At 41.4% G+C, this 22,378-nt stretch overlaps 1 protein-coding gene across 1 annotated transcript in view; it reads right to left on the minus strand.

Annotated features, from left to right (window-relative positions):
* Positions 1-22,378, minus strand: part of LOC120403947 (60S ribosomal protein L37-like) — a 79,975-nt gene that overhangs the window by 19,037 nt on the left and 38,560 nt on the right. Inside the window, exon 2 of the mRNA XM_039535975.1 lies at positions 3,021-3,210. Within this exon, the coding sequence (XP_039391909.1) occupies positions 3,021-3,210 (190 nt within the window). The remainder of the gene's footprint in view (positions 1-3,020; positions 3,211-22,378) is intronic.

Raw genomic sequence — 22,378 nt, forward strand, 5'->3', positions numbered from 1 at the left:
TTATTTCAGGCCCACCGCTAGTACAGCAAACGTACTATTTCAGCTAAACTAACCAAGGTTGGATTTTAAGAAGTACAGAGCACCCAGAAATCAGTGGGAGCTGTGGGTGCACAGCTCCTTTCAAAATCAGTCCCCCAATTTTTTGAGGTTCTCCCATCACTAGTTAGAGACACATACTTGCTTTAATAGTAGACCAGTGGAACTGAATCACACAATCCAAGTCCTATAATCGAGTAACTCTTCTCAGCCCTAAGGATACTGTCTTCTAACTAACAGTTTAGTGAGTACACAGATTGTAATTCTGCCAAGGAAAGTGTGAAGATTTTTTTTTCAATGAACTCTGAGGGACTACAGAGAATTTTGTAATGTGGATAAATAGAACAAGGAAGAAAACAGAGGCATATGCCAATTCTGTTCAATTTTGATCATCTGGGCAAAGTAAAGAGTCAGCTCTGAGCAAAACATGGTACTCAAAAGTTCCAGGTTAACAGAGGCAAACAGAGGTCAAAGCTCAAGGATATTACTTTGAAGAGGAAGATTTCAACCCTACACAAAGTATTTCTGACAGGGCATCGTGGGCTGACATATGGAAGGTTAGGCAGAAAGACTGAGTTGTCAGAGGAAGTTTGCATGGCAGAGGAAGTTTGCAAGACAGTCTCCAAAGAATATATAATATTTATGTTTCAGGACAGCTAATGATTTAATGAATTTTGGAGGAACAGATTGTCACTGGTGATCACTGATGCAAAAGAATCATAGTCCTCCAGAATGCCCATCAGGCATGAATTGTCATTGTTTTCTTCTTAAACTTATATATAAAAAGTAGACATTATAACAAATCCCTGTACAGCAATTTGGCATAACGAGAAGTGACTTCTAAATGGTATCCCTCTCTCAGCGATTTGGAAGGGTGATATTTTGACTATGAGCATAGAAAGTGCTAGATGAGGGTTTGAGAAACAGCCACTCCCTGAGGATGGCTGTAGGGAGAACAACATGTCTGAACCACCAATGTCACAAATTAGAAGCATCATTTCTGTGCCTTTGCATAAAAAGACAGTACAGGAAGAACTGAGGTCTCTCACTTTGGATATTAGTTATATAAAAAGCAACAGAGGGCTTTCACTTCTATGTCCAAGAAAAATTCAAAATGTACCTTATGGGCAAGTTATCAGAGTACACACAGGATACTGGCTCATCCTTGAGGAAATTAACAACCAGAAAAACTGGATTCAAAGCCTCCTCTCTCCCCATCACTGCATATATCCTACTGTCTTCCTTAATATTCTGCCAACTGTTTGGCAGGGATCTCAGGCAGTGTGGCAATCTGTGCTGTGCTAGCAGCTGCCTTAAATCTCACACACACCAGAAATTCCCCATGTCAGAAATGCCCTGGAATTAATTTTCATCTGTCTGACCCCTCGGGAGCACCACATTGTCTGATTTTTGGAAATCATAGCAGACAACCAGTAGGGGAGTGTTCAGTTTCTAGTATTTGTAAGTTTGATTCTGTTTTGCACAGGCTTTTTTAATCACACAGGGCCATTTATGGGCCCCCAAAATACAATAGGATCTGGGCTCTTAAGGGGATTTGTCTTTCTGAATGGTGGAAATACTGTAAGATCACCACATTTTCTGTTGTTTTGGCTCTGTAAATGGCTCTCAAGAACAAAGTGTCCATGAAAAACAAATACAGTCAGAGATATGTGGATGTATTTGGGTTCCTGCAGAACTGGAGTGCACACAGTGAGGTCTGCTGATATCCTCCAGTGAAGTTGCAAGGTATCTGCCATCACAAAGCCAGAATATTCCTTGGATTGTGTAAGCAATTCAGACGGTAGGTGATCATTTCAAAACTGATCTGAACTGACAACATGGTTCTGTTTGATCTGAGGATAGTATGTTCATATTTAAAGTCAGGTTCACCTTTGTCAGAACTTTTTGCACATGACTACCACACAAAGACATTTTAGCTATAAAACCATTTTCCCCCACCCCTCCCAAAATGCCTTCTATCCATCCAGGCTCAGAAAACAGCTAACTCCCTAAACTACTTCAAGCCCTTTTCCAATGATTCTCTCTCTCTGACTCATGCAATACCTGCTGGCACACTATGTACTTATTGCAATGAGGCAAGGTTTCTTCTCGTTCATTTCAATGGACTTTGTGCTCAGCTTGCCTGAATAATTCTCCAGCATTCTTCCAAATAAACAGCTGCTCAAGGTTTGCTCATCCTTACTTATAGAGTGATAGAGACAGTCCTGATTTGTCTTGTAGTTATGTCCCATCTTATGCAGCGTTTGTTTGTTTTCTGACCTTTTCCTTTGACTATAGTATTCCCTGCAGCTGCATCTTACATAAATATTAATAAATAATAATAATAATAATAATAAATAATAATGCTGCACCTACACTCATCATTCTCCAACAATACTTTCTAGATTGTGTTGTTAGGAAGGACTGTTCTTTGCATAAAAATCTTCCTACCCCATTCCTCTCTCTAAATCTTTTTGCCCCTCCAGCTGTTCTAGGAAGCTCTTGTGGCATTCCAAGTCCCTGTCTTTAGCTGTTAGCTGAGGGGAGAGCGCCAAAAAGTTCAGCTAGGAGCCAAACTTCCTCACAATTCCAACCCAAGATTTTGGTTCAAGTCTCATCTGTTATTCACACACACACACACACACACACACACACACCCCCTAATCCAATTTTATACCATCCCCTTGTAGCGATAGAAACTTTGCAAAGTTGATCATTAGAAGGGGCTAAGAGAAACAATGTATTAAAAATAACCATCTCTGTGGCAAAAATCTGAAGTGAATAGGCATAACTAATCAAGGTTAGATGCCCAAATAAGCTTCAATTATAGAAGGTGATTTTAGGCATCCCAATATTATGCTGTCACCCAGCTAAGGTAGATGTATCCTGCTCAAGCTCCCAATATCAGTTTTGGGACCAATCTTATTTAATCTTTTTATTACTGACCTTGGCACAAAAAGTGGGAATGTGCTAATAAAGTTTACGGATGACACAAAGCTGGGACCAGTGGTGTTTCGTCTTTTAGCCTTGGCACTCCAGTTATACTTTCTCTTGCGCTTAGCAGGGTACCCACATTTCCCACAGGTGGACTTCTGGAGATGGTATGCCTTGGATCCGCAGCGCCGGCACAAAGTGTGGGTCTTATTGCGGCGCTTACCGAATGACGATGTTCTGCTAACACAGAGAAGGACCAGGATATCATACAAGAAGATCTGAATGACCTTGTAAATTGGAGTAATAGTAATAGGATGAAATTCAATAGTAAAAAGTGCAAGGTCATGCATTTAGGGATTAATAACAAGAATTTTGGTTATAAATTGGGGACACATCAATTGGAAGTAACAGAGGAGGAGAAGGACCTCGGAGTATTGGTTGATCACAGGATGACTATGAGCCGCCAATGTGATATGGCCGTTAAAAAAAGCTAATGCGGTCTTGGGATGCATCAGGTGAGGTGTTCCCAGTAAAGATAAGGAGGTGTTAGTACCATTATACAAGGAACTGGTGAGACCTCATCTGGAATATTGTGTGCAGTTCTGATCTCCCATATTTAAGAAGGATGAATTCAAACTGGAATAGGTACAAAGAAGGGCTACTAAGATGATCTGAGGAATGGAAAACTTGTCTTATGAAAGGAGACTGAAAGAGCTTGGCTTGTTTAGCCTAACCAAAAGAAGGTTGAGGGGAGAGATGATTGCTCTTTATAAATATATCAGAGGGATAAATATCAGGGAGGGAGAGGAATTATTTAAGCGTAGTACCAATGTGGACACAAGAACAAATGGATATAAACTGGACATTAGGAAGTTTAGACTTGAAATTAGATGAAGGTTCCTAACCATTAGAAGAGTGAAGTTCTGGAACAGCCTTCCAAGGGGAGTAGTGGGGGCAAAAGACATATCTGGCTTCAAGACTAAGCTGATAAGATTATGGAGGGGATGGTATGATGGGATATTCTAATTTTGGCAATTAATTCATCTTTGATTATTAGCAGGTAAATATGCCCAGTGGCCTGTGATGGGATGTTAGATGGGGTGGGATCTGAGTCACTACAGAGAATTCTTTCCTGGGTGCTGGCTGGTGAGTCTTGCCCACATGCTCAGGGTTTAACTGATCACCATATTTGGGGTTGGGAAGGAATTTTCCTCCAGGGCAAATTGGCAGAGGCAGGGCCGGCTTTAGGCCAATTCCCCCGAATTGGGCCCTGCACCTAAGAGGGCCCCACACCCAGCCAGAGCGCGGCAAGTCCCGTGACCCTGCTCCCCCAGCCAGAGCGCCGGCCCAAGCGCGTCAAGTCCCGTGGCCCTGCTCCCCCAGCCGGAGCGCTGGACAGACAGCTCTAAGCATGAGGCCCACTCCCTGAACTGGAACACGGCAAGCCCCACGGCCCCGCTTCCCCGGCCAGAGAGCTGAAAGCCCCGCGGCCCCCTTCCCCTGGCCAGAGCGCGGCAATCCTAAGTGCCGCCGAAGACTCGGAGCGCCGCCCGGTGAGTACAACCTCCACACTTTCTTTCTTAGGTGCCTATTTCTCCCCATTTATTTGTATAGGGAGCTCAGGCACCTAATTTAGACTTTGTGGATCTCCGAGTTCCTCTGATATTTTAGGTGCCTAAGCCCCTTTGTGGATCCAGACCAGAAGGTCTCTGAATAATCATGCACATGCATACACAGCAACAATGCTTGAGACTTGCAATTGTTGGTGATGTGGCAAAAGTCAGCTTCAGGGCATCAAGCCAGCTAGGCCTAAGAAAGTGTTAGAAGTACTGTACTTACACTATGACATACTGAAACAAATAGTCTTAAGCTGAATGTCATTTCTAGATTTCCAATAGGTGTGAACAAATATATACAGGGCAGGGAGATAGGTAGGCCAGCCATCTTTATTCCAGAAATCAATGATCTTTAGAAGCCAAAAACAAACAAACAAAGCACCTCCAAACAAACAACCCTCCCATCATCAATTATTCCTCTATAAGCAGCAATTCACTAAAATCAGCAATTTGATAAGTGTTGTGTTACTTCCAAAAATTCTTCCAGCCCCAACCATATGGTTTGTCACATTGAGGGCAACCACCAGTATGTCCCCCCTCCTGCCATGGTTCCCTGAGGGCACCCACTCTGGCTCCAAACTCCTCAGCCTTCACCTTTCCTGGGTAGAAACCCATATCTTTCCCTCTCCTGACGGGTATTTCTCTGGTTGCACAGTTCCCTGCCTACACTGTGATAGTGATAGACTTCCTAAAAGTCTATGAACAGCTGTAAGTGCCAGTAGCTACAAGTTACCATACAACCTTTTCTAGGCAAGCGCATTTATTCTTAAGGTGAAAGCATTACAGAAAAAAATATTAAAAGCAATAAAAGAAACTAGACACCTGCTAAAAAGCTAACCGGAGGTCACCCCCCCGCCACACACACACTCATTTGCAACAGGGGCTCTTGTATGACTGAGTCCTTCAACCCCCACAAAAGGGGTTTCACTGTGGTTACAAGTTCATAACTGACTCAGATTCAGAACTAGAATACCCATGAATAGTTCAGTCTTTCCTTTGTAAGCCTGGATCTTTGATCTTGACCTCATGCAGCAGGTGATCATCAGAAAAGGATCCACTCCGTGGGCCATAGCTTCAAAAGCCTGGGTTTTTGCATAACTGGGGTGGGGCATTAACCTCCCCCTAGAGATTCACAGCAAATCAACTTCACATGATTTGTCCCAAGAAAAGATTCTTGTCTGCCACGCTGTTCAATATAGTCCTTTGATCATCCAGGCCCAATATAATACATAACCTTTGCATTTAATAGCATGGATTCTGAAGATATTTAAAGTTAATTCAATTCATGATCATCAACAGCATTTTTCTCCTCTTTTTGGGGTGGAATAGTCATAGTGAAAAAGCTACTATAGGGCATCAGGGGTTAACTAATGGAATCCATGCTCCATGCTCCTCAATTACTCTCCCACAAGCCTGTGCAAGCTCAGTGGCCCTAATTGATTTATTGATTTATTCATAATGAGAAAACAGTGTGCATAAAGCAGATGCTAAACATAACGAGCCATAACTTTAAACCCAAATGGGATTGGTAGCATGGCTAACAGAGAATTATTGGTGTAATTTAATAATTTTTTAAAGGTGCCATCGTGTTAGGAATGGTTCTTTCATTAATAAACTCTACCATGCATGAAGATAACAGGGCCAATTTCTTCCCCTAAAGTCTTCTGCGAGGGCAGAAGGAGCAGGAGTTTTTTCTGTAAAAGAGCCTATGTGATGAAACCCGTACAGGTCTTATGGTGTATTTAAAGGAAGCTGCTAAGCCTGTGGATAATATACAGTATGGAGCAATAGAAATACACTGTAGCAGGATTAACCTTATTGAATATTTTCAATTTCAGGGTCTCGCTCTGGAATTGGAGCTGGTAGGACTCAGGAGCACATGAAATGGATTTCTTCAATAGTTACAGTGGCCTATTTTGCCCCATTATGATCAAATTTATTTTAGGCAGCAGGTACTTTCATTATGACACAAACTCCTCACACTCAGGGGAGTTACATTCATCTTCTTCTGTCCGCGTATCAATCTCAGCACAGCAAGAGATGCTTTTCTTTAGAAATGGGGCTGATCTGGATCTGAACTGCCCCAAAGTTCAGGTGTACTCAGATCCCAGGTTTGGTTGGGTCCTGAAATAGGGCCATATGCCAAGTTTAGATACGGATCTAAGACTAAAATTCAAATTTTCCCCAAGTTTCAGAGTGTTAGGATGCAGCATTTTGGTTTGGGCTTATTTCTAACTTTGTTACCTTTTTATTTAAAAAGGATCCCCCCCACCCTTTCAATCATAGTGTAGGCAGTACTCAAAGGGAGAATCAAAAGCAGGTAAACTCTTGTAATGCTCAGCTGGGGAGTACCACACAGAGGGAGATGGGAAACCAGGGGACTGCTTGTAATTCTGCCGTGTTCATCTGAGCTGGGGTTCAGAGCCCAGGGGAAGGCTGTAGAGCTGAGGAGTTTCTATAATGTTACAGCATGGGTCAGAGAGTGCAGGAGTGAGCACTGCACAACAGTTCCAGCCTAAGTCTTTAATAAGCCTCTTGCTTTTATTCTTCCTCTTTCAATGTGTACATTGGATTTTTTTCTTAGTCTTGAAAAGTGAGACCATTTTTTTTCCCTTTATGGAATTCTAGTAAATTACTGGCACTCAGAGCTGCCTGCTTCTTCCTTCTCACTTCCAGCACTGGCTGCTATAGAAATATATTTGTGCCTTTGAAGCTCAAAGATCTTCTAATTATAAACAGATATTTCAGAGGTCTAGGGGCTGCTATATGTGTGGAGTGTCTTGATACCTATATAGAGGGAAGTATAATAAGAGAACAGGTTATAGTGTCTTTCTAAGCAAGGCACATTTTTTCTGAATGTTCAGAATAAATAGTGAGACATTAATGCTTGCTGTCGTTTTCAAGGCAAGATTTGAAATACCTGCATGATGGCAGCTTAGTAAGCTCTTGTCTATGACACACAGCTTTTGCACTGATTTAACGATATTGGTGTGTATATTGATATAGTTCAGTGTGTTCAAAAACTATGTGTAGACCTGCCTGATGAGACACTATCACTATAAAAACAAACAAAAAAGAGAAAGTCAGAGAGTGAAATACAGTATGAAATTAAAGGGCTACAATTCTCTCCTCGTGTAAATTAACAGAGCTCCACTGACTTCAGTGAAGCTGAACCAGTTTACACCAGCAATGAATTTGGCTCATGCAGAGCAATGGTTTCTGAAAGATCAGAATAAACAAGTTTTCGGATTTCCATCTGTCCATTTTGCTCAGCCCAGATATTTTCAAATCGTAGAGGTAAGAGGCATGTCTGGCCATAGCTGTGAAATGAACTGTGAAATGTATTTTCAAGATAACATTTTCAAATTGGCACTGAGCCTCCAGCTGGTTGTGGCAGCCATCTTGCTTAAGAGGTGACATTAGTAGACACTGCTGCATCCTTTATTAATACCTGTTAAACAATCATTATAAGAATATTAATGCTAAATAAAAGTGATTTTTTAAAGCTTTACATTAAAAACAAAGATGTCATTCTGTAATAGCAAGGGGATGGTGCCATACACTAGCCTTTAAACATCCTCAAAACCACCTTTTCCTGCAACCCCCTGCCACTATGTCAATAAATCTATGTTATATTTTATTCATGGCGATAAATGCTTCATACTTTAACTGCCAAATGGTGGTCGGAGCAAAACGAAGATTAGTCTCACAATTATTAACTGTTTATTTAAAAGCAATGTGTTTTGTGCTGTATACGGTATGAAGACAGTTTCTGCCCTCAGAAGTTTACAGTCTAAGTCCCCAGTCCTGAAACTTTTTGGTATGGCCACAGCAAACTTCCTGCCTAGAACAGCTCGCAGGATCTGTGTTATCGGTAATAGCAATGGTCATGTGATACTTGTATGCTTAAGTTTTTGTAAGATTGGGCACGTAAAGAAGAACATAGAGGAGATAGGCCATGGTGGGAAATTCAGAGGATTGGAATAATTTGAGAGAGGAGTTGTTTTCCTTTAACAAATATGGGGCCAAATTCTGAAGTCCTTACTTAGGCTAAACTGCTATTGATTTATGTGAGTCTTCTGAGAAAGTCTTTGGGATTTTTTTAAAAATATACATTTACTCTATAAATTCACATGCACTGAGTTGAACTGAACATCAGAACTGAGGTCACACGGGAATTTTCCTGCATAAAATATTGACAAAGACCTTATCACTTTGTTTATTTGTTTTGCCTTTTCCTTCCTGACTTACTAACATTCATTCATTATCAGTTGGGTATATCTTGCATACTTGCTTTCCTGTCATTGCAGAGCTCCTGGGGCATTGGTGAACCTCAGTCTGTTCCATTGTCCATTTTTGTGTTTCAAAGTTCAGTCACTTACTTTGTATGGAATTTATATGTATATATATTACGTAATGATTAGATTGTCCCTTTGTCTTACTTGACTGAGGATGTCTGTAGCAGAAGCAGGAATGCACCTACATTTTCTGAGTTCAAGTCCAGAGCCTTACATATCACAGCATTCATTTATTGCAACGGTGCCATCTAATCACAGCAAACAGACCTGTGTTAGTTAGGGCACTTAGCATTTGGAGTTTCTATAATTGCTTTCTGAATTCTGATACTGCAGGATATTTTGATCTGTTTGATTTATTTTATTAAAGAAGGATGGCACTGAAAGATCTCAGGGACTTGTATGAGAAGAAATGTAATCATTGGCACAGGAGCACATCATATTTGCATGGCATAATGAGATAAACAACTTGATTTTAGGGTTGTTATTTGCTGTCTGCAACAACCCTTAGACTTTACACCCTCTTGGATGACTGACATAGTTGGGATCCTGAGTTTTGTTTAAGGAAATGTATTTCCTCACATCCATGATGTTGGGGGAGAATGCGAGGGGGAAAGGGTCCCACCACCTTTATGCTCAGAACAGGCAGTAAGAGACTGAAGTTTCAGGTTGATATTTTTAGATCAGCCACTCCTTCAGCACTGCATTAATTTAAGCAGTAATCCTAGCTGTATAGGGAAAGCCATAAATCCTTTCTCATTTACACCATCCCACTTTATCATGGCACTGACTATTGATAGGCCTGGGATATGACATTCAGAGGATAAAATATACCCCTCCTTACAAACACTACGTAAGAAAGTGACTGACACATATCTACTGTTTTTTCTGCTGACCCAGGTAATTGTTCTGTAAAGCACAGAATGCTGTTGGAGAAATAAGGTGATACTTTTCTGAAAGAACTTCTTAAATCCTGGGAATGCTTTAAAAATAGCATCAAATCTTAAAAATGTCTTTCTAAAAAAATATGCCTTATTTCAACTACAGGTTGCTGGGCTAAATGCAGGAATCATTGAGTGAAATTCTACAACCTCTTATTCTGGAGGTCAGATTAGATTACCATAATGGACCCCTCTGGATTTAACATCTATGAAAATATAATGTACAGTGATTTGTTTTCCTCCCTGAACAAGTCAGTCAGTTTAGTATTTTAGTTAAAAAGTAGCCCATCAAAAGTTCAGAGGTTCAGTTTAGCTTGGAGAATAATAATATATATAGCATCTCATGAGTTTTTCATCTCAAAAGTGCTTTTCAGAAAGGATAGGCAAACCTGCGTTGCCTAGTTTTGTACTCATTTAAATACCATGAGCTCAAAAGTTCAACCCCAACTTGAACACCATTACATTTGCATTCCTGGTTTTTTATGCTATTATGTTCCTGACTATTTTAAACTTGTGAAAAAAAGATAATTGGTTACAAATAAATGTAAAAGAACTGCAGCAAAAGATTATTCTTTGCCCTCACCTGTATATCCCCATTGACAACCTTGCACAAATAGCCAAGTGAATAACATCAGAAAATGTCTGTCACTTTCCAATGAAGCATTGGGTGTTGGTCAGAAATAGAAAGCATTGGGGTTGATGATCAATGTATCTGATATAGAGTGCCAATCCTCTCTATTATGAATGCCTTGGGTCAGCTAGGAATGGAAGTATTATGCAGACAGTGATGGTTCAGCACACTTAGACTGCTCACCCCTGTCTACTTGACTTGTAGTGCAATGGTGTCTTCAACTGCTGCCCTGATTGTCAGCCTAATGGATTTAGCCAAACATTAGAATAGAAGACTGCTAATTTATAAATCTCAGAAATGCCAGATGAGGGCAAGACTTTCTATTTGTGGCTCAGTATTTCTGAAGTCCACACATCCCTGGGAGGATTTAAATTTGTGGAGGCCATGTGTTAGAAAAATGGGACACATAAAGATGATTTAGAGGACTGAAATAAATACAAAATGAATAAAACAAATGAGACTTCTAATAAATTTACGTTCCTGAAATAATGACCTGGATAAAAGAAGAGAAAAAGCCTAATTTTTTGTTTGACAGTAGCAGCTCTTCAACAAAATCCCTTTTTATGTCATCATTAATCTTATCAAAACCTTTGTGGTATCTCAGACTTGACTGGAATCTGAGAGCTATAGTCTTGCTAATGGAAATGAATTAATGTGTGGCCTTTGCAACCCAGAAACCTGTACTGGTTTAAGCAAACTTATTTAATTAAACCAGGGCAAATACCTGTGTGGACACTTTTATTTCAATTTGGCTAAAACCTGTTCCTAAACAACTTAAGCTAAACCTGAATTAAAATGGTTTAAACCAAAATAAGAGTGTTCACATGGGCCTTTTGGACCACTTTAACTAGGTCATCTTAAAATCCTATGTCATGTTAAAGCTTTGCAACTCCACATGTCAACAAACCCTAAGGCCTGGTGTATGCATGTTTTTTGTACCATAGTAGCTATTTCAGTTAGAGGGTGACTTTTTTTTAAAACAAAATAGCTATATTGGTACAATACCTAGTGAACATGGAAGGCGACTTATAGTGGTACTTATTCTGCTCCCTCTATGGGAATAGATACACCAGTATAAAGCACCTTTATATCAATATATTTGCATCCATACAAGGGAGGTTGTACCATTTTAACTATTTTGGTAAAAAAAAATTACACCTTTAACCAACATGATACAAAAAACTTTGTCCTGTGCCAACATAGTTAAAGCGGTACAACTAGTGTGTGTCAATGAGACCTTAGAGAGCCAGAGACCTTAAGAGATTGTTCCAGATGCTGAAAGAGTACCCAAATTTTCACAGGAGGTGAGAACCCACAACCCACTAAAGTTGATAGCAGATATAGGAATTCAGATACTTCTTCTACTTAGTCCATAAAACCCTAAATATATATGTACAGCATTCAGCTTCCCCCTAAATGTCCCAGTTTCCCAGATTAAATAGAAAATGACAAGTTACAATCACAATAGGCATGGATATTGGGTAAATCCACTTTCAGCTGAATGTACACCTGACCTGAAAGAGATACTCTTAACTCTGGTTCATTCATTTTAACTCCTGAGATATTTAAGCAATGTTCATCCCTTTTGAATGCATTCCATTTGTCTAAATCAACCTTGTGACAAGTGTGTGTAAGTTTGCACTTGCGAACATCAGGCCTCTTGGAGCTGAGCTGAAATGATCAGACTCCAGTCAGCACTTCTTTTTTTATAACCAGCTTGTCTTAATCATTCTAGTCTCCCTGGTCCAATTTCAATTAAGGTCTAAAGGTCAAAAGCTTTACTAGCCCAATGAGCCATCCAGTCCCTAGATAATACCTAGTGAAACTCTATACTTCTCAATTAGATGATTGCATTGTACATCTTTTGGATTGAGTGGATTTATTGCTGTAATCTGACTCATAGCAGAGTCTATTAAAATTAAGACATGTTAAAGGAACAATTATGTTAGAAATATGAGGTTTCTTCATCAAGGCAAATGGGTATTAATTCGGAGAAGCTCACTTAATATTCAGTGAATGAACAAATAAAATAAAAACATCCAACAACTTCATGGGTTCATACGCATCATTTTGGGGAGAGGATTTTGTTTTTTATGGAGATTTTTGCCTCTTGGAACAAATAGAAATCTTGTGAAATGGGTACGTCTTAACGGAAGTCAGTGCAGTTGCACCTACGTACATCAGCTCTGAACTTTTCCTTACATTCACTTTTGAGTGAAACTTTTAGAATGGGGTGGGCAAACTTTTTGGCCTGAGGGCCACATCGGGGTTGTGCAACTGTGCCTCCCCAAATAGCCTGGCCCTCCGCCCCCTCCCACTTCCCACCCCCTGACTGCCCCGCTCAGAGCTCCCAACCCATCCAACCCCACCCTGCTCCTTGTCCCCTGACTGCCTCGACCCCCATCCACACCTCCACTCCCTGGCAGGCCCCCCGAGACTCCCACCTCCTATCCAACCGCCCTCTGCTTCTCATCCCCTGACCACCCCCTCCCTGGACTCCCACCCCTAACTGCCCCCTGGTATCCCACCCCCTTATCCAACCTCCCCGCTCCCTGTCCCCTGACTACCCTCCCAACCCCTAGCCATATCCCCGCACCCTGACAGGCCCCCCGGCACTCCCACTCTCAACCCTCCCTGTTCCCTATCCCTTGACCGCCCCCCAGAACCTCCACCCCATCCAACTGCCCCCTCCTCCTGACTGCTCCCCAGGACCCCTCACTCCCTTACCCAACCCCCCTGCTCCCTGCCCCTTTGCCAGCAGCAGGAGCTTGCAGCCGTGACACCCGGCTAGAGCCAGCTGTGCTCCCCATGCTGTCCAGCAGGAGTGGCAGGCCAGAGTGCGGCCCGTGCAGCGTCAGGGGAGGGGGGACAGCGAAGGAGGGGCTGGGGACTAGGCTCCCCGGCCAGGAACTCAGGGGCCGGGCAGGATGGTCCCGTGGGCCAGATGTGGCCCGCAGGCCATAGTTTGCCCATGTCTGTTTTAGAAGAATTCAAAACCAGAGTAAAACTTATCTGAAATTGCCAAGTTTTGCTGGTTTTCACCCAAAACCATCACTTAACCCAGAATTGGCTGAAATATGACCTATGGTTGCTCGAGATTCAGACCCAGCTTGGTTCAAACTTGCTCAGGTTTGCTGAAAGAAACTTCTGTGAACATTTTGACAAACCGGGCCTGAGTGTCAGGTCCCACTGCAGAAGAACTATACAGTTCTTCTGAGTTTTGAAATGAATCACAATATTTCTGCCTTACTTAGGGAGGTGAGGAACAAGGAAGCTGGTGTTTGTGGGGGTATGTGAGATTTGACCATTTTATGTTTCTGAAGTTGCCTGAAGAACTGATTGCTAACTGTTTAGGGTTAAATTTAGGAAGCATAGGGACAAATTCACTTCACTGAGTAGCACCAGTTATTTCAGGTCTGAATTTGACTTAACTACTTTGAGTTGTTGAGCAAGAAATTGATCCTGATATTTGTCTTTACCCATTATATCTTTGTATGACATGGCTCTTATATAATTGCACTGAAGTGGCACCACTTTCCAGGGGTCTGTCTTAGATTATGGAGGAGAAGCATTCGGTTTTAGCTGTAGCTGTTGTTGGTGAAGATCTGGAGTGAAGGTAAGACTTTTTCAGCCAAGAGATACCATCAAATACCAGGAGACAAATGTGCCAGTATGGGAATACTAACCTATATCTGATTGCTCTTTAGAAAATGTCAGTCTAGTAATCATATGAGGGAGAAAGAGGAAAGAGACACTAGGGTATGTCTACACTACCTGCCGGATCAGCGCGTAGTGATCGATCTATTGGGGATTGATTTATCAGGTCTAATGTAGATGCGATAAAATCGATCCCCGAGTGCTCTGCCGTCGACTCCGGAACTCCACCGCAGTGAGAGGCAGAAGCGGAGTTGATGGGGGAGTGGCAGCGGTCGACTCGCTGCTGTCCTCATGGCCAGGTAAATCGACCTAAAATACGCTGACTTCAGCTACGCTATTTGCATAGCTAAAGTTGCGTATCTTAGGTCGACTTCCCCCCGCCCCCCCACAGTGTAGACCTAGCCAAGAGAGCAGCTATCTTGTCAATGAAGAAGGTATTGCCCTGGAACTGATATTTGAGAGCAGAATTTTATCAAAAGTTCTTTGTTCCCCCTCTTTATGATACTTTAATGGGCTGTCAAAAATACTGAAACCACAGGCATATTAGGATCTTCCTTTTATGAAGTCCTTTTGTGGTTTTGTTTTGCAAGAAAAAAGGGTATTTGGAAGATATCAGGTATAGGAGGAGACCTATTCCCTTTTGAACATGGATTGCAAAAATTTGGCTTCCATTTTAGCCAAAAGATCGAAGGAAATAGCAAGGAAATTATTACATCCTAGTCTGTCTAATGCAGTCAAACATTGCATAGTTGCAGACACTTTGTGCACTTTTCAGGGTGTGTTTGAAATTGGGTGACATGGAAAATGGGAGGGTTATGTTTTGGCCTTGGATCAGGCAAAAGCTGTTTATAGAACCAACCATAAGTAAGGCAGGTTCACTCTAGCTCAATATTGCATCACCATACAGTACCTAGAGATATAGTATACTATCGAGCTATGAATCTTGTATGTTTACGCAATCCTTTAGTAAATGGGAAAAGAGGAGATGCTACCTGGGTACATTCTGGGGTAAGACAAGATCGCCCTTTGAGTCCTTTGTTGAATTGTTCTTTTCTCTGGATTCTTTACAGCAGACTGTGCATGGGGTTCAAATGCATGGATTGGGGGAGAGGAATTTCACTCTGTCTGAAAATCTTCATTCATGCAGATGATGTCTGTAAACGGGTTGACTCACCCCTGCGGTGCCTCCTACTGGTAGCTCTCCAAATTTAGCTCAGTCCAGCCCTGGAGCACCCTCTGCAGGCCGGTGATCCACCTGTTCGTAGGCCCCCGTGTCCCTCCCTGGACCCGGTGCCCTTTTACATGGGGCGCTGCCCCCTAGCAGCAACCCCTTTCTCTCTGGGTCTCCCTTTCTCTCTCAGGGAACCCCCACCCTCTATCTCTACCTTGCCTCAGTATTTGGCTACTGCCAGTCATTGTCTAGCCCCACACTCTGGGGCAGACTGCAGTATCAGCCTACTCATCACAGGCAAAGTTGGGTTTGGACCTGCTGCCTTGGCCTACCCCTAGGTTGCCCTCTGCAACCCCCAGTACCTATTGGCCCCCTGCTAGGCCGCAGCCTGGGGCTGTCTAGGCTGGAGCTCCCCGGCTCCTCAGCCTTCCCCAGCCCTGCTGCACTCAGGTGTCTAGTCTCAAGCTCCTAAGCAGCCAGGCCCGTCTCTCTCTAGAGCCAGAGAGAGACTGTCTGGGCTTCTGGCTTCCCTGCCTTCTATAAGGCCCTGCTCCTCAGTTTGGGGCGTGGCCCCCAGCTGCAGCCACTTCCCTAATCAGCTCAGCCCTGTCAGGCCACTTTCTAACCCCTTCAAACCCCGGACCAGGGATCCACCCTGTTACAATGTCACAGTGCTGATGAGTAATACAGAAGATAGGGACTTATTTTTTGACACCTTATATAACTATCGGGTTCCAGCCATAGCAATGACCGACATGAATAAGAGTAAGGCTCTGTGGGTGGGAATTTCAGGGTGCTCTTTTCATCTCAGAGGATTCACAGATCATGACAAGCCCTCCTGGGGTTATAGGTATTTTAGGACTAGCCTTCAGTAGTGATGCAGTAGCTGAGTTGAAGGGGAGAAGTAGTTTGCTTCCTGCTAGGCAAAAGTGGTTGAGTGGAAGAGATGAACCCTGATCCTGGCAAAAAGTGGAGGGGAGATGTTAATTAAGACATTTTGCTTACCTCTCTACATTTATGTGGCATATGTGTAGCCTCCCCACACAGAATTTACCTCAAAGACCTCCTGCAGTGGGGAAATCCACAGATTGTCACTACGCTCTGTGTCCCTTTAAAGGGTTAATCACTGAAAGCATTCCCATTTAATCAGTTTGCTTTCCTTAAGTCATGTTTTCCTGATGCTCTTGCCTATGTGCATTACCTAGGGCAAGTGTCTGCGCTACTGTCTGACAGGCAAACACAGTGGGACATAAGCTTCTGAAATAGCCACATGTTCCCCTGTTAATCCACTTCACATTAGCACCTTCTCCTCTGTGTCCTAGTACCATGTTCATCCATGCAAAATTGATCATTTTCTTTATATATTGCATGTTAAAAGCCTCCCATCCCATGAGCAGTTCATAAAAAATTCATAGAATGAGACCAACTGGTTATTGTTATGTATGTTTTTGTGTATGTTATGTATGTATTTCTAGGTATGTTATTGAACTTCTAAGTATTTTAAAATACTGTAAAAATTGCAATGATTCAATAACATTTAAAAGTTTGTTGGATTTTTAAAATTTATTTAACAAGTTAAAATTCAAAATTGTTGATGTTCAGGGGGGAAAAGATTTCTGATAGCATAAAATCCATTTACCGATGGCAAGGTTATAAAATAATAAATAAATAATATCTTACATATATTTATACAGCTTAGAATTTTCAAAGAAACCTAAAGGAAATAGGCACCCAACTCCCATTGGTTTTGGAGCACTTAACTTCCTTAAAGTCCTTTGAAAAGCTCATCCAAAAGGATATATAAAACTAGAGTCAGTTGAGATTTTTTTAATATATTTTTTTAAATGCTCATTAATCAAAACCAAAACTGTGAACTGAAATGGGGTGGGGGTTGATGGTGGAGGAGAGGGAAGTTTCTCACATCCAGGATGGAACTGACCAAAAGAGTCCCAGACTAGCCAATAGCTCAGTGGCTATGGTACACACCTGAGATGTAGGAGATATACATCTATACTATAATAACTGCCTGGTCAGCTGACTTGAGCTTGCAGGGCTATAACATTATAGTATAGATGTTCAGGATCAAGCCTGCGCTTTGAGACCCCATGATGGGGGAGGGTCACTGAGTCCAAAAGCCTACACTGCTATTTTTAGCCTCACAGCCCAAGATGCCATGGGCTTTTTATTCCAGTGTACTCATACCCCCTCATTCAAGTCCCTGGTCTAGCCTGATTTGAACCTGCATCTCCTATATCCCAAAGGCGTGTCCTAACCATGGGGCTATAGACTCAACCTTTCCTGTTACAGCTGTTTCTCTTTGTATAAAGAATTAAATGTGCTTTGGGCCGGAGACTGACTCTATAGACCTGTGGCATATGAAAGAGGCCGGTCTGAATCAGGTGAAGCACTAAATCACTGTGTTTTCTAGATCCCAAGTGAGGAGGCTGACTGGACTATTGTCTAGTCAGTGTACTGCTTGTGTGTGTGTGTGTGAAAAATTTAAAATTCTCTCGGTTTTGATCTGGTTCGGGAAAAAAATCCACGAAATGGAATTTGTTTTTTCAGCCAACTCTAATATAAAAATTCTGCTGGAAGTCATTTCACATACACATACTCCTCACTGAGCTCAAGGAACTTTTGAGGTAGGACACAGTAAGAATTCTGCACAACACTTAGGACAAGAGCCTCCATCTAATTATGTACTTATATACCCCTCTCCCATTTCTATAGTATCAGTCTTTAATGTATGTATCCTCACACCATCCCTGTGAGATAAAGAAGTGCTATTTTACAGATGGAGAGCTGAAGCCCAGCAAGACTAATTGACTTGCCAAAGGTGGCTCAGGAAGTCTGTGTGTCAGAGCTGGATTCACAAGTCCCTAAACACTGGATCATCTTTCCTCTTACATAATAATGTAGCTGAATGAAGTTACAATGTATTTTAGGTGAGTAGTTGAGAAGCTGGAATTTGGACACCTCACCCACACTAATGTGACTTTATCTTCAATGACTAAAAGTGGTCAGGACTTCACTTTAAAAGCTGGCACCACCAGCAGCATAGGACACCTCACTGCAATGCTGAGCCATTGCAGGGGAATTGCAGTGCAGCCCTTCTCAGTCAAGACCACTTTCTGTAGCACCTTTTGATTTCTTCAAAGGCATTTCATGCAAGCATCTCAGTATATTCAGTGGCCTCTCCTCGCACTGTCATGATGAAAAGGCCAGGCAGTGTCATTGGGATTTTCCTTTTCATTTGTTGTTTTCAATCTCTTCCTTCTCCCCCCCAACCTCATTTTATCCTCTTCTGAAGTCCATTCTGTCCTTCACTTCTATCCTCCTTTCCACACACTGGGCATTCAGACTCCTCCTATCCTGCTCCCACATGCCCAATCTCATTTCTCCGAGGCTTCAATTCCCAGCTCTCCTTCTTCCTCTCTTCTACCATTTTCCTAAACAACTTATCTTTCCTCTTCTATGAGTCACTACCTTTCACAAACCTTCTCCTTTGACTTCCAGCTTTGGTCTGACTCCCTGCTCATCATCTTGGTTACTTTCTCAAGCGGTCCTTCTTAAACACTGCATTATTCCTGATATGCATGGGCCAATGTCTTGCCCTTTGTGCCATTATGTATACAACTGGGAGTAGGCTGCTAGCATTCTGATTTGGTAGTTTTACACCCAAACCGCACTCTGTGAACTAGTGTGAAAGCTGACAAAAGTTTTCAAGCAGTGGAGTATCAACCCTTCTTTCTCACCAAGTTCCTCCTCTTTCTCACTATGTTATTCACTACTTTGTAATCTTCTGTTCATCAACCTTGTAACCTGCACAGAACTTGGAGGGGAGCACAGGTTGCAGGAGGGACAATGAAACAAACCTGTCTGACTTTGCTGATGTGAGTCATTTCCTTTCTGACTTCTCTGTTATTGACATTATGATCTCTATTTAAAACCTTTCCTGTCCTCTCTGCATGACTCCTAGATAAAATTCTGGTGGGTAAGGGCACTGATATTTTAACCAAAATTCCCTGTTATAAAAAAAAGCCAACCTCCTTGATATAGATTAATTTTATTGCAAATTCTATCAATTATTTGGATCCTTGATTATCTGAACTTGAATATCAGCACTCCCTATGCTATCTGGAGAAGCAAGACTGTTCTGTGTAGTAATAGTATGCAGAGTCACTAAAGCACTTTGGGATCTTTCAGGGTAACAGGTGCAATGAAAATGTAAAAGTATTATTGAATAAAACAACAACAAACAACACCAATTGGCTCTTTATGTTGGGAAAATGGGGAGGAAGGGTAGTAAAAGGAGAAAAATTGCTAGATAATGTGTTGTGGATTATTCTTTTTTAAATACAAAACATCACATTAGAGAGGGAGCCTGTGACTTCCATTTTGTCAAGAAGCAAAAAAGAAAGGATTCACTATTGCCTGAATTTGTGTTTAGCAAAAATCATTTTGCTAAAAATCATTTTGCTAAAAGAACGTGTGTCAGACACTGGTGAAATTTTTCATGACTGGTGTTTCATCAGAATAGTGCTTCCTCACTGTTTATTTTAAGTATTAATTAATTGATGGATTATTTTTCAGGGAACTTTGCTGCTAAAACAATGACTGATGGTCAAACAAAGAGGTATGTAAAAGACTGACAAGGTAGATGGCTGAGAAAAGGAAACAAGAGCCCACAGCATGCCAATATGCCAAGTGGAAAATCTCCAGGAATACACTGTGTTACCTTTAAGAAATTTGTGGGAAACTTGGCAACTGTGTGATGGGCACAATGCAGATGCTAGATAGATAAACACAAGGCATAAATCTGCCTATCAGTACTTTGTGCTGTTCTATGATAGACTTTATATTTGTGAAATTACAAATAATCTGTCTTTTGTGGTGATATCTCTAAAATGCAACCCAGAACATTTTGCACTCAGCACTTACACCCATCTTTGTAGTTAGAAATAACCTGACTGTATTTTATAAAGTTTGTGGCTTGGAAATTCATTTTGGTTTGATATATAAATCATTTTATAAATCCAGTTTATATACTCTCTCTGATTTCTTCCTTGCCACAGAGTGACTGAACATCCTGTAATATCACTAAAAATATGCAGTGCTTCTTAGCAGAAAATGATTTATTCAGCAACACTGCACCCATTCTAGCTTTAACTGTATACGATGGTGAAGTGACTTATGAAAGCGTCTCAATTTAGCAGCCCTCCTGTCTTTTACGTAGGTCTCAATGGACAGATCAAGGGTCTAAAAATAATCCACTTTCATCCATGAAAGGCACTTTTTCCCCACTTCCTCTTCAGTGATGTTGGCAGGAAATGAGAGGAGCTATTTTCAAGTAGCTGTATTTGGATATTACAGCTATAAGATATGCATTGAGCTTTTTCCACATGAGAGAAACTCAGAGATGGACATACCCCTTATGATTCACCCAGTAAAGTTGTTTTTGATAGTTAAATGAAGAATGCACAACCATGATTTTGAGGTTTAGGTTGAATACCACCCTTTCCCTCCAAATTCTGATGAATCTCTTGGGTCTATAAAATTGACCTTGTTTATATATATGCCCAAACTGTAATGGCGATCCAAATGTCCCCCCTACTTTGGAAAAGTTTGGATTTGGATCTAGACCTAGATTGGTAATGAATATGAATGGATCAGAATATTCCCAAGCCTTGGAAAAATTCAAGCTTTGTGGCTTAATCTTGTCTCTGCTTAGCAATTAAACTAAAATATTTGGTTAATAAAAATAGCAACTACAGTTACACCAGAAAGAGAAAAATTACAAAAGGAGTCCTCAGGCTTCAGTGCCTAAGGAGATCTCAGCCTTATGTAGTACTGCAGGAAAAAAAGTCCCCATTGTGGTACAGGTTTCAGAGTGGTAGCCATGTTAGTCTGTATTGTATTAAAAAAAATAATGAGGAGTCCTTGTGGCACCTTAGAGACTAACACATTTATTTGGGCATAAGCTTTTGTGGGTTATACCTCTCTACTGTATTTTCCACTCCATGCATCTGATGAAGTGGGTTTTAGCCCACGAAAGCTTATGCCCAAATAAATGTGTTAGTCTCTAAGGTGCCACTAGGACTCCTCGTTGTTTTTTTCATTGTGGTACAGTAGTGCAGAAGTAGGTATATTAGGAGGGTTTTACACCTTCTTTTGAAGACATGGCCACAGCTGGAGACAGGAAAAGAACAAGGATTGGTGTGTGTTGATGTAACAGCTTCTGTGTTCTTATGTGGTGCATGGGACATGCACATAAAAACATTTAGGAATAGATGAGGGACTCAACTACATAGTTACCATCTATGGTCTTGCCTTGACTTTTGAGACACACTTTCCTACCACTCTGTGGGCCATTCTTCTCTTTATACTTTGTTTTCTTCTTGTTTGTGCTTATGACAAATATGGCAGTTCATATAATATCCTTAAGAAACCATATTGAATTAAGTTTAAGTATCTTTGGTGGTCCATTGTATTAAATGCAAAGTTTATGTGTTACTGAGGGTTGGGGCTTGTATGTAGTGTCTCCAGTGGGGAAATACGATGTGAACCCTAGAAAGTGTTATGAGCATATTGAACAATGTGCCAGACAAGAATAGATTTTTTGGACAAAAAGTGTTAAGTGGCTTCCTTGGGGAATGCGTATGGGAAGATGAATGTAAATTCTCTATCTCTGGTTATGCAAAAACCCTGATTTTTAAAATTACATTCTGAGGAGAGAGTTTTTGTCTCCTTGTTATCTGTTCCTGGAAATGAGATAAAATGCCTGTGCTATATAAAGAAACAGATGAACTACCCAGATGGTTGTTCTGTTTCTGAATCTGAGACAGTTATCAGCTTGACATCTAGTAGAGTTTGAAGTTAGAGTTAGGGTGATCTCTGGTAAGCTTTTTTAGCATGTGTATAACATATTTTACTTTTTTATATGTTTTCTTTGAAATTCTTTCACTTTAAGCAATAAATGGGCTTGCTTAGGAAGAGCTGTACCGTAACTTATAACTGTGGGCATTTTTGCTGTTCATAGCCCTGGAGAGATACCAAAGCACAGACACTGGCCCTTTAGGCAGTCTGGCTTGCTGGGG

The sequence above is a fragment of the Mauremys reevesii genome, linkage group 4 (assembly GCF_016161935.1).
Source record: "Mauremys reevesii isolate NIE-2019 linkage group 4, ASM1616193v1, whole genome shotgun sequence".
NCBI classification, from domain to species: Eukaryota; Metazoa; Chordata; order Testudines; family Geoemydidae; genus Mauremys; species Mauremys reevesii.